Source organism: Phaethon lepturus, unplaced genomic scaffold (assembly GCF_000687285.1).
Source record: "Phaethon lepturus isolate BGI_N335 unplaced genomic scaffold, ASM68728v1 scaffold18786, whole genome shotgun sequence".
Lineage (NCBI taxonomy): Eukaryota > Metazoa > Chordata > Aves > Phaethontiformes > Phaethontidae > Phaethon > Phaethon lepturus.
Window position 1 is genome coordinate 18,600 of NW_010547168.1, and position 15,489 is coordinate 34,088.

The 15,489-nt window shown below is 37.3% G+C and overlaps 1 protein-coding gene across 1 annotated transcript; it reads left to right on the forward strand.

Annotated features, from left to right (window-relative positions):
* The first annotated feature begins 1,215 nt into the window (after positions 1-1,215).
* On the forward strand, positions 1,216-5,078 carry SERPINA10 (serpin peptidase inhibitor, clade A (alpha-1 antiproteinase, antitrypsin), member 10). Its single transcript, XM_010289565.1, has 4 exons — positions 1,216-1,948; positions 3,460-3,733; positions 4,432-4,579; positions 4,871-5,078. Exons 1-4 carry the CDS (start codon positions 1,240-1,242, stop codon positions 5,060-5,062), a joined length of 1,323 nt encoding a protein of 440 aa, XP_010287867.1. The 5' UTR covers positions 1,216-1,239; the 3' UTR covers positions 5,063-5,078.
* Positions 5,079-15,489: the final 10,411 nt, after the last annotated feature.

Genomic DNA, 15,489 nt, shown 5'->3' on the forward strand with positions numbered 1-15,489 from the left:
ATATGTCAGTGGAGTTAATCCTGATTTATTCTGATGAGTTTGGCTTAAAGCAGTCTCTTAAGGAGAGACTGGTTTCGTCCCGTTTTGATTTTCTACATAACCAGATAAATACATCCTTCTAAAAAAAATTCAACAAGGCATAAGTTAGATGGCAAAAGTCTGTGTTTTGAAGTTTGTAAAAGTAATTTGCAGCATAGAACTCCAACATTCTCTGAGTCACATCTGAAATACTTCAAAAATATGCATGTAAATAAATATTTTTCTGCATGGTTCTTGGAAGTTACCATTTCTGGAACAAAACCTAGTGGCTGTAGTTTGATTTTGTGTTTAACATACAGGTACTTAAGTGTCTATTTTAAACAGACAAGTTTTAATATTATGTTCTCTAACTCTCAAAACCAGGTTGTTTTCTGGGTTGGCATTTATCATTCTAGAAAATCAGATACTCTTTGTGCTTCTCAAGTGTTTTTTTTTTTCCCTAGAGAGCTTGTTGATACAGCATGCCACTAATATAAAATATGTAAGGTTACAAATATTAAGGGTCAACGTTTCTACAGAAGGGATGGTAACTGTCAGGCCACTACCGTCATCCAGGAAAAGATGGATCCTGTAAGAATGGCAACCATGATTAAGGTACATACCATGGAGAACACAATCCACCTGCCAGTGACAATGAAGCGCAGAAAGGGAGCTACAGGTCTCCCAGCTCTCAATAGGTTGCCACCTGAATTTTCTAGGATTAGTCTGTGTCAGAGCTCTCCAGGGAAAATGCCATTTCCACCACCAGCTGGCCAGAGTTCTCGTGATTATAGATGACATCAGTTTCACAAGAGCGAAAGCTGCCACACAGGTCCAACAAGGCAATTTTTCATCTTTGAGCTGCATATTGTACTTAAAATCTGGATTTGATTTGGTAAAGGAATTACGAGTTAGCAAGAGAAAATCAGTGAAATACTTCTGACAGGAACCACTAATACTAGGAGATCATGTCATTTCTTCTGGATTCACTTAATGATGTTGCAAATGACTCTCTTTCACTGATCTAAATTAAAACTTTCAGATAGGAACCAGATCTTAGAGTGCATGAACTGAAGATGCAGAAAGACCACCTTGCTACATCTGTGACCTTTTGCATCGTGAATAGAACAACAAACTGAAAGTCATTGTGTTGCCTGTTTTTTTTTTTTCTTTCTCAATTTTCTTTACTAGAAAAAAAAGAGCTCATTACTGGATGTCAACATGAAAGCAGGAATTTACCTACTTCTCTTAAGTGAAATATGTGTTGAAATCAGCAAGGCTGGCATCAAACCTAAAATTCCAAAGAAAGAAAAAGAGAATATTTTCTTGGAAAGAAATAAAAATGTCAGTATTTCTGAAGACTGGTATTATCCTAAAAATATCTCTAAGCCTTTTGAAGAGCGAGGTCTCGAGGAGTTCACTCTTTACAACTTCACTGAAAAAACTGCGAATTTTGGATTTAACCTCTACAGAAAAATTGCAATGACACATGACAACAATGTAATCATCTCTCCCCTTTCCGTATCAGCTCTCATGTCTGCATATATGCTGGCAGCCAAAGGGGAAACACACAGACAAATAGTAAAAGGTCTAAACCTCCAGGCTTTGAAGGACAGTGTGGGTTGCCATCATCTACCAGCTTTGTTCAAGCAACTGAAAGATAACATCACAATGAATGAAGAACTTCTCCTTGTACAAGGTACTCTTTCTTTTATCCAAAAGGACTTCAGACTCAAGGAGTCTTTCCTCAATATATCTAAGCAGTACTTTGATATGGAATTCCTGAGAGTGGACTTTCAAAACTTCACCCAGGCAAAATTTGTCATAAATCAAAATATTAACAAAAGGACCAAAGGAAAAATTCCTGAGCTTTTTGAAGAGCTTGACCGCCATAATAAACTGGTACTTGTGGACTACATTGTCTTTAAAGGTAACTGTTGTTTTTCTATTTCAAAATGATTATTTATTAGGAGAAACAGGACCCTGACTTTACTTTAGGGGAAGTTTAAATGAATTCAGATGTCCTGTCTTCTCTACATCTCTGCCTAGATTTACTTTCTTCTATCAGGTTTATTTAATAGTAAATCATTTTTCATGATAGGGAACCGCAGTTCTTCTATGCTTTCTTCCATACAACAGAGTCTCAAAGAGAACACAAAGCCCTGCGTCAAACTCTCTCAAACCCTCTCTGAGCGATCCCTTTTTATGACTAAAAAAGATGTTTAATTTTCACTCACCAATTAAAATAAAAATCACGGAGAGTTTTTTAAATGCTGAACACTGGCCATAAAAGCATTGAATAATTTTACACAGTACACAAAATCATGAAAAGAAAAATAATTTCTCTATTTCAGTCCAGAATTTTTTTCCCAAGAGGAACCAAAGCAACGAAGCACCCCATTATATTACCTTACAGGGTGAGGGAAAGAAATAGTTGTGATGGACAGAGACTGTGCTGTGGAGAGGTCCTCTACTGCCAAATCTCTTATGCTCCTTTCCCTGCTGTTGGGGTCTTTCTGACCACTGGCTGAGAAGATAGATAAGGGACTCCAAAAGGAGGTCCCGGCAATGACAAGCCATAGCCCATCTTTTACTCCGAAACAGCCATACAGAAGCCAGAGACACCTGGTTAGGTAAAAAGCAAAGACAAGGAGCTAAAGCGACGAAGGGGGCGAGAGGAATGCTGTGCATAGAACCCACAGTCACAGCCACTACTCCAGCCCACAGCACTCAGCAGATGCCATCCACAGAAACCCCGCTAAAATGCATGCAAACATGAGAACAAAGAAAATTACCCTCAGCCATAAAGTCTCCTGATGGACTAAGTTTATTCTTTCATATTTACAAATGTGCAGTTTGTCCAGTGCCAAGGTTACTTTCCCTGGCAGAAAATCAGAGATAAAAAAGATAAAAAAAAGAGATAAAAAAAGAGATAAATGTCTGTGGCTACATTTGAAAGAATGCTAGAGATCAGAATCATTAGTATAGAAGAGGTCACATTCCAGTACACCTTACAAGTCAGTGCACTGCTGAATCCCCATCCAAAAGATTGTGTAATTAATTTAAAAATAGGATGTTGAACAGCTGGTAGAGAATTTCAGAGAAGGTAGCATGTTAATAAAAGATGGATGCTCGCATGGCATTCAATACACAAAAAGGCTATCGGTTCTGAACTGACTGGCAACTAATCAACCTCAGAAAAAGATTTCTCTTCTTTGCCTGCAAGTGAAGGAGTTTATTTTGTGGATTATTTCCTTTTCCTGCTGTAAAAAATTTAAAGCATATACACTAAATATCCTGCAATTGCCATCCATTTATCCCAGACACAACTGACATCCACTGCAACTAGATACAAAAATATCCTATACTTTTTTTTAATGGTTTCTGAACATTTTTCTGAACAAGTCTGAATGCACATAATTATTTAATTTCTTTCCTCAGGCAAGTGGGTCTATCCATTTAATTCCAAATTCACAGAAATGGAGACCTTCCACATAAACAAATACAGAACTGTACAGGTACCCATGATGTTCAAGTCAGATAAAGTTAATTCAACTTTTGATGAGAACTTAAGATGCACTGTGATAAAGCTACCCTACAAAGGGAAAGCCCACATGCTGATTGTCATCCCAGAGAAGGAGGGAGATTACATTTCACTTGAAGACCATTTGACTACAGAGCTTGTGGAATCCTGGCTTGGACAGATGAAGACCAGGTATTGCTTTGACATACATTGGCCTTAATGTCTTTTATGTCTTGCAGCAAAGCAACAAAGCACAACAAAGATTAGCTGCTCTTCCTAGCCCCTTTAACATGCTGGTGTCTCTGTTGCATTAGGTGGACAGAGTAGAGGTCCTCTAATGGCCTACCCACAGCCCAAGTGGCATGTGAAACCTCGTGCTCTGAGGTGACAAGTCTGTGGCTCATCTCAGTTAGAAATATCCTTCTCTCTGAGGGCATAGTCAATCTAGTCTTTCTAAGTTCTTCCTTAGGCCTTCTCTCTCCCTAAATTCAGCACTTCCAGGCAAAGTGCACAATAAATCTGGATAAGCAGTATATATATGAAACATTTCCTACCAGTGGAAATCCAGAATAATGGGTAAATTTGAATATGAAAATGCAAACCCAAATTATTCCTGTGAAACGTGATTCTTGAAGTGACAGTTCTTTTCACTGGTCAAATGGAAGTGCTGGTGGAAGTATTTTATATAGAGAAGGAAATGATTTCTAGCATCTTTGGCAATCAACAAGTCAGAGATGATATTCTGACAACCTAAATTCCAATAGAGACCGTGTAGTTTTGACCCTTCTTTTTCTGTGTAAAGCTCAATTCTTGAGTAGCGTGCACTTCTGCAGCCAAGTGATCTACTACATAGTCCAAGTTTGCATTGAACTTTTTTTTTTTTTAAACAGAAAAGTGGATATTTCATTTCCAAAGTTCAAACTAGAGCAAAAATACAAAATTAAGAAATTGCTTCATGCTCTTGGAATTAAAAATCTCTTTACACGTATGGCAGATCTTAGTCATCTCACAGATCAAGGATACGTAGCAGTTTCACAGGTAAGCCTTCTAGAATTATTTGCTATTCAGATTATAATAGTGTATAATCGGCCTAGCCAAGGGACTATGTCATGTACACTTATGTAAACATTTAACAGATAAAATCACAGTGATTTTCAGTTTGGTATAAACTATTTCACTTTTGGGAAGTACAATGGCACTCTGCAGCACCTTCTTCCCTTCCTCTTGATCATAAAACTATTTCATGCTGATTCTCAGCAGTTAACTCTCTTGTGTTATTCTGTTAGTATTTACTTCTGTCACATACATTATTTCTACATTGCATTTCAGGTTGTCCAAAAGGCAGTAATTGAAGTGGATGAAGAAGGAACTGAGGCCACAGCTGCTAGTGGGTCAGAAATAACTGCATTCACAGTGCCTCCTGTCATCAAAGTGGACCGACCGTTCCTTTTTATGATTTTTGAAGAAACCTTTAAAACATTACTGTTTATTGGCAGGGTGGTTGATCCAACAGAAATGTGAATAAAGGTAACAGTTTCTATTCTGGGGTATGTAAGAGGCTTTATTTCTATTTTATTAATTTACATTAGAATAAAAAGACAGTGAAATATGAAAATGTGAAAACTTGTTTTGTCTCTCCACCTAGCAGCAGTTCATCCTATTAATAGATTTATTAATGCCCAAGTCACAAGCTAAATTCACTAAGGCACAAAGTGGTAAAAACGTGTCTTCTAAAACCTACCATGCAAATTAAAAAAACCCCAAAGAACTGAACTTTCAAAATTCAACATTTTAGTGATATGTCTGAATGAAAACAAGAGATCCTATACGAAAATATTCAGGAAGCTCATTCTCAAACACTGCAGCTTGATAGTCCTCCATGTTATCTTCTGTTGTGATGAGACTTAAGGGCCTACTGACCTCAGTGTTAGCAGAATTTCACCACTTATAAAAACACAAACAGGATCAAGCCCTAAACGAGAATTTTATTTTATCACTGTAGAAATTGCGCTGAGTCTATCATTAAGTCTGCACCATCTGGGAGTGTGACTTCTTTATTCAGAGTATCAAATCACCTAATTTTCTCAGGTTACATGATGTGCCTGCTTTTAAAGTATTATTTGTATTAAAGATGAAATAATTCTGAAAAATAACTTAGGTATCAGGGTGAACTATGTAACAGGACTCTACACCTGAACTAAGACAGACTTTGGTAGGAAAAACATACCTCCATAAAAGTGGAATAAATCTATTCACAGAGTTGATCCTAAAATCCAAACGGTGTTGCCAAAATTAATCAGTTAAAAATGACAGACAAATGACAGCTAATAAGAAACAAAAGACAGACTGTATACAGAACTCATTACATGCTTATTAAGGGAAAAAATAGCTTGGATTCAAGTTTCTGAACTTACTGGCTGTTCTGCATTGCTCTAGCAAGGGCATCTCAGGGTCAAGCACAGTTTTGAGTCCAGTTCTGCAGCTGGGTACTGCTGATCTGAGTTTGGTCCCTGGCAGAAGTCACGACTGAGAACAGACTGAGCAGCCTCCTGTGGTCCACGGGAGAGCAGCTGTAGCTGGCACGTTGAGTTAGTTGTCCCTGGGGAACTGGGAGTATCTGTTTTCATTAATGAGATAAAAGCAGAACCTAGGGGGAGCCAGTATCGGTCGTCTGTATATCTGTATCAATACTGAATTTTAAACATCATAATACTTGAAGAAGCTTTTAAAGAAATCTGTGATTTACAAGATCCTACATCAGGCTGCAGTACAAACTGAAAACTTCAGTGTTTCCACAGAATTCAAACAACGTCTGTGACTAAAGACAGAGAATACACCTAAACCCAACTGCAGTGTAAGAAGCTTAAGAATTCAGACTGTAAAACACTGCTAAATCCAAAGACACATTTTGTACTCCACACAAGACAGCATACATCTAGCATTATTACTATTTAAAATAAATACCTTCTATAGGTAAATGCTTTTATTTATTTTAATTATAAAAGATGCCCTGAGAATTTTTTTCAAGAACAGGCATGTACAGAATTGTCCTAGCTTTTATTCTGAGTACATCATCACTCATATTTTTACATTATAAAAAGTAACCACACACGCATATGCATTCACAAATCAGATCATCTTTATCATACACCAATACATTTTAAAAAACACATATTTCTGATATCAATATATTTATGCTGCTTTCATTTTGAAATAGAGAAGCTGACAATAGCTTCATAGGCTCTCTCTCAAGTATTGGCATAAATAGAACTTTTTAAAATAGAATTGCATGTTTTTCCACAGACAAATTTTGATAGAAACATTAGCACTAAGACAAACAAATGCAGATGACATCACTGAAGCACGATAGTTTGCTATAGCAGCTGATTAAAAACTAGATTCATCATTAGAAATTATTCAAGTGAAAATACAATCTGAAATACTAAAAATTAAAACAAGTATTTATACAACAAAACTTACGAAATAAAAGGTTTTTTGTATCATCTGGAAACATATATTTTTAGATTGCTTTGAAACTTACGCAGGAATTTATGAATTGTACTTAGGACTTGTAAAAACATTACCTCCAAATTCACAGCACAATGCTACTGAAGTTTACGTTTTCTATAGACTGATCAATGGTTCTGGACTTTGGTCTTAAATTAGGTTTGAAGTTTCTTTAAAATGTGGGATTACTTTTTTATATTCATAACAATTCCTTCTATTTCTTACATAAAACATGGGTGCTAATAATTGCTAAAATTTTAAATAAGCCAATTAAGTAACGGATATGTGCATTCTAAATCCAAGAATTTGAACTACAAAGGCATAACTGAAGAAAACAAAATCCTCCCTTCAGCTGTAGCAGTTAAGAGCACATAGCTGGAGTTATATTTCATAACATTTCACTACAACGTTAGAATTCTGCAACCATTACATTACTTATCAGAACATATTTTACAGCTTGGGATTTCATTTAAAAAAAAAAAAGGTTTTAACATTGCAAGATGCATTTTATTCATTCCAGGCATTGGAGTCCCATCTGCTGCTCCCACCTTATCGCACCAGAAAGTTGCTTCCACCAGTCTCTGGTTCACTTCTTTTTCTGTCAGAAGATCTAAGAGTTTGATTTTCTGTTTTTTCTTCATATAAAAGGAAAAACACAAAATACATTGTTGCTATATTATTAAAAAATGTAAAATAATAAACTGCAATTGCATGTGACATTTTGATATAACTCTTAGTTGCTGTACTTAAAAAAATTACTACTTGTCCTACTGCACCCACTGAAAAAGCCATATGGACACATTTGGAGGGTATTCTTCACAAGAAGGGTGTTTTACTCCTTTAAGTTTTCTACAGAAGGTCATGTAGAGTTCCCTCTAAGTGAGACAGTTAAGGTAGTACAAGCAGCCTACTCATGGCTACAAATGCCATGATAAAATCTATAGAAAGCGGAGACAGGGAGAGAGAGAACCTTAGAGCTCTTTATAGAGTTCTTTCTAGGTCTTCTGTTGACCATAATGTCATCTGGGCAATTTCTGCATTTTTTATTGTCTTAACTTTTTAATCTTTAAATACACTGTTCTTCAACTTCACAGAGCTGTAGATATGTCAAATAACAACTGTTTGTAATGGTCAGAAATATTTTGAAGAACAAGGCTTAACTTTTAGAACTCTGTGGAAATACTAATTTGTACCAATATTTTACAGTGTCATTTACAAACAATGCAAGATACTGTTCTGTTTCACCCTTTTTAAAATAGTTGATGGAACCTATCATGGTAACATGTCAGGATACCTACTAGCTTCATTTTAGAAATGGGACCCAAATCACATGCCAGTCCCACTGGACCTCAGAACTCTTACCATCTTAAATGGCAGAGTGAAAACATGGTTAGAAGCTCTAAGTAACCAACTCAAAGTGTAGTAGGTCAGTAGCAGAACTACTTCATATTGTGCTCAACTTCCTAAGCAATGGTATGACTGGATGAAAGACACTAAGATACTTATGCATTTAATTGTTACAACATGGTCACACACCAACGCAGATGTCTTAAAGGTCAGTTATGGACATCTTATAAAATCCTGGTATGAATTTACTATTAGGAAATTTATTTCTATGCAACAGTAAATCTACACCCACTTTTTACAAGATGGAAAATCTGCACCCTTCATTCTTGAAGTAAGTTTTAATTGAAAGTGAAATAAAATGAGGGTTGTTCAGACTGGAGAAGAGAGGGCTCTAGGGAGACCTTATTGCAGCCTTGCAGTACCTAAAGGGGGCCTATAAGAAAAATGGGGACAGACTTTTTAGCAGGGCCTGTAGCTATAGGACAAGGGGGAATGGTTTTAAACTGAAAGAGGGTAGATTCAGACTAGATATAAGGAAGAAATTTTTTACAATGAGGGTGGTGAGACACTGCAACAGGTTGCCCAGCAAAATGGTAGATGCCCCATCCCTGTAAACATTCAAGGTCAGCTTGGATGAGGCTCTGAGCAACCTGATCTAGTGGACGATGTCCCTGCTCCTTGCAGGGGGGGTTGGACTAGATGATCTTAAAGGTTCCCTTCCAACCCAAAGATTCTATGAAAATCAGGCACTATCTGTATGTCTATAGGCAAGATGCAAAATTCTTAAATGCTGTTTCTGAAGTTGCATATTTTTATTGATGAATCTATAAAGTTCTGGAAAATAGTTTTAACTGACTGCATACTGAAATCAGTCTTATTACAGCGATGTAAACTCAAACAAAACAGCAAGTCCTGTCCTAAAAGAAAGTATCTTAATCTCATAGAAATGAAAACATTTAAAAGAAGATAATAAGGCTACACAGCATAATCATACAAGATTGGACTACTTGGTGGAACACAGTGTTTATGAATCAATTCAATTTCTGCGCTAGGATGATTCATGATCTAATGGCCAACTCTTCAACAAAAAGTCAGAAAAGCGTATCTGCTCTGCATATCTCTCATATAAGGTCTCTTGTGGGATGAAATACTCAACCAGTGCTCTTTGTGATTCTTTCCTATTTCATAAGGTGCTTAAAATCAGGTACTCCTCTCTTTTGGGATTCCACCATTAAGTTATACGGGTGCATCTTCAGTGTAATTATTGCATTTTCTGTTGACTGAGTATTACCTAAGGTCTAGTAAATGACACCAAAGCTAATGGTCATTTTCTTGTCACCTGCTTGTGAGGATCAGGATTAACTGAGATTTTCTTTTTCTTGCATCACCATGATTTTTAAAATGAGGGAATATTTTAATTGGCACACACATCTCTGAAATAGGACAAACAAAATGTTTGAACTCATGAATATGGTAAGTGAAGACCTCAGTTCTTCATCTAAGTACCTTTGGGTGTTGAAAAGTTCCTGGAACAACATGAATATATGAAATCAGAAATTATTCATTCCTGTAAACTGCACTATATTGTCAAGTGAACACTTGCCAAGATTTAGTAGAGCCGTTTTATAGAAAAGATTACACTTAAGCAATTAAATAATATTTTGTCCAGACATAAATCCCTCTGAACTCAGAATCATTAATTATATCTGTTGATATTTTAGTTATTAAGCTGCCCAATCTTCCACTCTTCACAATCATACATAATTACATAGAAAAAGAAACATTAGAAGTTACCTTACTCACGTTGCAGAAGCAATACACTAATAGCTAGGACTCGCCAGAATTAAGATGGTCAGTGCAATGTTTAACCAGCACATAGGTAAATTTACATGATGATATAGTCTAAATATATACTCAAATATTATTTTCTCACAAGTCTCCTGCCTTAGTGAGTGCATAGATTGAGACACTCATTCATGAGCATCTGTTCAATTGCAAGTCTTTTTGTACAATTTTCAAATTCTTCTCTCAGTAAGAGTAATTTCTGTCAACTGCTCATATATATTTGGATATTAAATTTTTCCATCATTCAAGTCAGACAATAATGTTTCCTTGCAACTGAGTTTTTTGTATTTTAGTATATGTACATGTAGCACCAGGACTGACTTTCTGAACAAAAGAAAGATAAAAGATGTAAAACTAAATATATCTGCGATCACCAAGGATATGCATATGAATGCATTTATCACCAACCATCCCTAGATCTGTATCTCTTACCATCTCCTTATTGAGCTGCTCCATTCTTTTAGGAAAAGAATTAAATATTGGGCTAGATTACAATAGAGAAATTGAATCTGCAGTGCAGCAGATATTATACCAACTTGAGATATGTGTTTTCCCGTAAGAATACAGAACATTAAAACTCTTATTCAGAGCTAAATGTAGGTCATCCTAAGCCTGCTCTTCTGTTTCCCAAATGTTTTTCTTCCCCTAGTATATCCTCTTGGCTTCTGACACTATGCAGTTTAGACACCTTCTGAACCAGAGAGAGCATCCAGATCATTGTGTCTCATCAGAAAGATACCTACTTTCAAATAGTCTGCTATTAAGGTATTCACTTGGGAATGGTACATTGAGACTTGAAGCTGAGTCTCTTACATTCCACTTTCCTGCCTGAAAACAAAGGTACAAACTGCTCTGTGTGCGTCTTTTTCTGTCCCTTTGAATTCAAACAAAAGATAAAGTTTTCTTTTAAGTGACAGTTAGAAAAACCTTTTAAATCTGGAAAAGTTTTATGTGATGCAACAAATGCGTCTAACTAATCTTTGCATCTAACTCCTTTGTGAATATTAATCCATTTATTTTCCCAAAATCCTTATGAAATGGATGATTACTTGGAATTTCTATAACGGTTGCTAAAAAGCATTTACAACATTTGAACAAATTTTCTGGTTTTAGAGAGAGGGAACAGAGGTGTACAGTGATTAGGGTGAACTCAACATGGATTTTTGAGCACACCTAATTTTTGAAAGTATGTAGCTCTGTATGTCATTTTATGTACACAAGATACTTGTCCCATTTACTTTAGAGATAGCTGAAAATGTCAGTATGTCTATAATCTAACTGTTGAGTTTGAAATCATGCACTTTGAAATAAGTGAGCACCTAATGAACGCCTATAAAAAGTTGGAAGTACTGCAGGTAGTATTTAAGAGAAGGCATTAGACTCTGGCAAAGACAGGGATAGAGTGCAATTTGACTTGGCACCTTAACGTACTTCTGCTGTGAAACCACTGACTGAACACAAACAGTCCACCTTCATTCACTACTTACGTTCAAACCTTTTCTACGCAGAAAATACATTTTTAAAAGCAACAGGTCACTATGCAAGCTTAATTTAATTCCATAAGAAATTTATCTTATACAGTGAAGGTGGTAAAATTCCAGTAGAAAAAATCCTATGTGATCTCACAGCAAGAGACTGTATCATAATCTAATGTATACAAGTAGTAGAATGCAAGCTGTTCAGAGAAATTCTTTTTACATTCACTAAACCTTTGAGTGTTTTATTTTAAAATTTAGGAATTTTATTAACTTAGATCTGTGAGTAAAGTTGGGGGGTTGTTTAGGTTTGTTTTTTAAAGGAACCTGAAAATATTGAAGTGGAGAAATATGAGTTCATATGGTCCCTCACCTCTGTGTCTGGAAAGATCATGGAACAGATCCTCCTAGGAGCTATGCTAAGGCACATGGAGGACAGGGAGGTGATTCAAGACAGCCAGCACGGCTTCACAAAGGGCAAGTCCTGCCTGACCAAACTAGTGGCCTTCATCAGTGGACAAGGGAAGAGCTACCAATGTCGTCTACCAAAGTCTATGGACTTCTGTAAGGCCTTTGGCATGGTTCCCCACAATACCCTCTCTCTAAATTGGAGAGATATGGATTGCATGGCTGGACTGTTGGGTGGATGAGGAATTGATTGGACGGTCGCATCCAGAGGGTAGTGGTCAACGGCTCGATGTCCAGATGGAGATCGGTGACAAGCGGTATCCCTCAGGGATCCATATAGGGACCTGTACTCTTTCATATCTCCATCAATGACAAACAGTGGGATCGAGTGCACCCTCAGCAAGTTTGCAGATGATACCAAGCTGAGTGGTGCATTTGACATGCCTGAGGGATGGGATGCCATCCAGTGGGACCTGGACAAGCTTGAGGAATGGGCCTGTGTGAACCTTCTGCGGTTCAACAAGGCCAAGTCCAGAATCCTGCACCTGAGTCGGGGCAACCCCCGGTATCAATACAGGCTGGGGGATGAAGGGATTGAGAGCAGCCCTGCTGAGAAGGACATGGGGCTACTGGTGGATGAAAAGCTGGACATGAGCTGGCAATGTGCGCTCGCAGCCCAGAAGGCCAACCGTATCCTGGGCTACATCCAAAGCAGCGTGGCCAGCAGGTCGAGGGAGGGGATTCTGCCTCTCTACTCTGCTCTGGTGGGACCCCACCTGGAGTACTGCCTCCAGCTCTGGAGCCCTCAGCACAGGAAAGACATGGACCTCTTGGAGAGGGTCCAGAGGAGGCCTCAAAAATGATGAGAAGGATGGAACACCTTTCCTCTGAGGACGGGCTGAGAGAGTTGGGGTTGTTCAGCCTGGACAAGAGAAAGCTCCAGGAAGACCTTATTTGCAGACTTCCGGTATTTCAAGGGGGCTTCTGAGAAAGATGGGGACAGACTTTTCAAAAGGACCTGTTAAAATAGGACAAGGGGTGACTTATTTTAAACTGAAAGAGGGCAGATTTCAACTAGATAGAAGGAAGAAATTTTTCACAATGACAGTGGTTAAACAGATTGCCCGGACAGGTGGTAGACGCCCCATCCCTGGAAACATTCAAGGTCAAGTTGGTCGAGGCTCTGAGCAACCGAAGATGTCCCTGCTTATTGCAGGGGGGTTGGACTAGATGACCTTTGAAAGTCCCTTCCAACCCAAAGAGTCTATGATTCAAAGATACTTAATTCACCAAAAAGGACCACTCAAGAGATATCATTACCACTATTGCTTCTTTTTTCTACGTGGCAAACCAGTGTAAGGTGTTTTTTCTTTCCTATCTTGTGCAGGTTGCATATCTCAGCTCTATTATCTTTGACCAGGAAGTCGTAGCTTCACATTCTGGACTCTCCTTTCACTCTTGGTCTCTCATACCTATTCAGACTTCCAAGACCCAGCTTGCAATTCCCCCTACTTTTCAGCTTCTAGTTCTAGTTTCTGTTACACCTAAGCCTACTTTCTTAAACAACCTCCCTTTCATGCTATAGCTGGCTCCTTTCCATTCTCCATTCTGCCTTGGCTAAGAACACAAATCTCTGATAGCAAAGAAAAATCTCAGTTTGAGCACCCAAAATTTACAGCTAGTCCAATGATAGTAATTTAAAACTACAAGTTACAGTGTAAAAGGAATCTGCCAGAAATTAGCTGCTAGAGTCTACAAAAATTTAACTGAGTAAGTACACATCACAGCAATTTTCTAAGACTGTTGCACTTTTATCACAGGAGCAAACAAATTAATCTTTGATTTTGTTCTTGCAAAACATTGAACAGTTTAGGCTGATGTTTAAACAAAACCAGCCTGAGGGAGATGCCTAGCACTGAATGTTTTTTTATCTAAATGGTTAAGGTAAGGCAAAAAAGGAAGCCTTAATAACAAGTAGCAGTACCAGTTCATCGTAACTCTCAAAATTCATCATGACATTGTTACACAATAATACATAAACATATATAAGCATATAAAAAGAAAGAAAAGGAAAAAATAAATCATCTAACAATACATACATTCTATTTCTCCAACTACAGGCAGCTAAATAGCTGTGACTAGTTACTACGTATCAAATGTTCTAACCTTCACTTTGTCCCACTCTACCCTCCCCATAATTTACCAGCTGAATACAAACATATGCAGGAGGAACAATGTGAAAGACTAATTAAAACGGAACACAATCGTAAAAACACTTGTAATTGCACACATCACATTCCTACCCTGCTATTTTAGTAATTCAAAATCTGGGTGCAGAAGTATCATAAATATAGGCTTAATTTTACATGGGTTTTTTGAGTTCCCTTTGAAAAGGTTACCCATAAGCTTGATTTAACCTCTTGTCAACCACCTACATGCTCATCTTTCGGGACTGACTCTCCTTATTTCCATTGTTCTTTTGGTCAGCTGAGTTAAATAAGTTGCGAGAAGAAGAACTGGAAGGGAAGGCAGCATTCCCACTATTACCAGTAGAATGAGTCCGGAATGAATCATCTGAAATAAAGAGTTGCAATTTAGACAAAGAAGAGAGTAAACAGAATGAGCTGGTTTTCCTTTGGCAATAGTGACATATTTCCTATGGCAATAATCCAAAAGTTTAACTTTCTGTAAGGGAATGGTTTCAGCTTAATATTTCTTCAAGGATTTTTATGGGGAAAAAAAAAAAGCTAAATAATAACAATCAGAAGACACATTTTGGAAGATAAGACTAATACATTTAATATATAAAAATAGTGGGATTTAATTGGCCAATCCTTAGCTGCTTAAAATTTAGCTATTTCATCTAAGCTAGTGTCGAACGGAAAAAGACAGGTTCCTCTAGAAAACCATTGATGTTATTCTAATCTTTAATCATCCAAGCTCTTCAACAGCAAATGGAGAGAGGGGCATTTCCAGGGAGTAGTTTCTCTCCCGTAATTCAGCACAAGTTGTACATAATACCCCTCACCTCCCACAAAATGGGTGGACACAATTTGAAAAAACAACCTTTTTATGACATCCCAAATGCCAATCAAGAAATGCTGAACTCATTTTACTTTTACCACTTTTAAATGTGACTTTAAATGAACTTGTAACAAGAAAAAAAAAATCTGAAAAATAGACTAGACTATCATCAATTAAGTGCTCAAACGATTGGATATCTATTATTCTGCATTCTTTAGGAGTATACTATATTACAGTATGCCTGTTTAATGGGGCTCGCATATTCAACATCCACACAAAAAACTAATGTAATATATGATGTAATAACCTACTTACCACTAAAGGATAACATACAACTCTTTC

Bases quoted from the DNA above. Each gene is read 5' to 3' on its own strand.
- SERPINA10 (XM_010289565.1), top strand. From the start codon at position 1,240: ATGAAAGCAGGAATTTACCTACTTCTCTTAAGTGAAATATGTGTTGAA. The intron at 3,734-4,431 runs GTATTGCTTTGA...TTTTTTAAACAG, and splicing joins CTTGGACAGATGAAGACCAG to AAAAGTGGATATTTCATTTC. The intron at 4,580-4,870 runs GTAAGCCTTCTA...ATTGCATTTCAG, and splicing joins GATACGTAGCAGTTTCACAG to GTTGTCCAAAAGGCAGTAAT.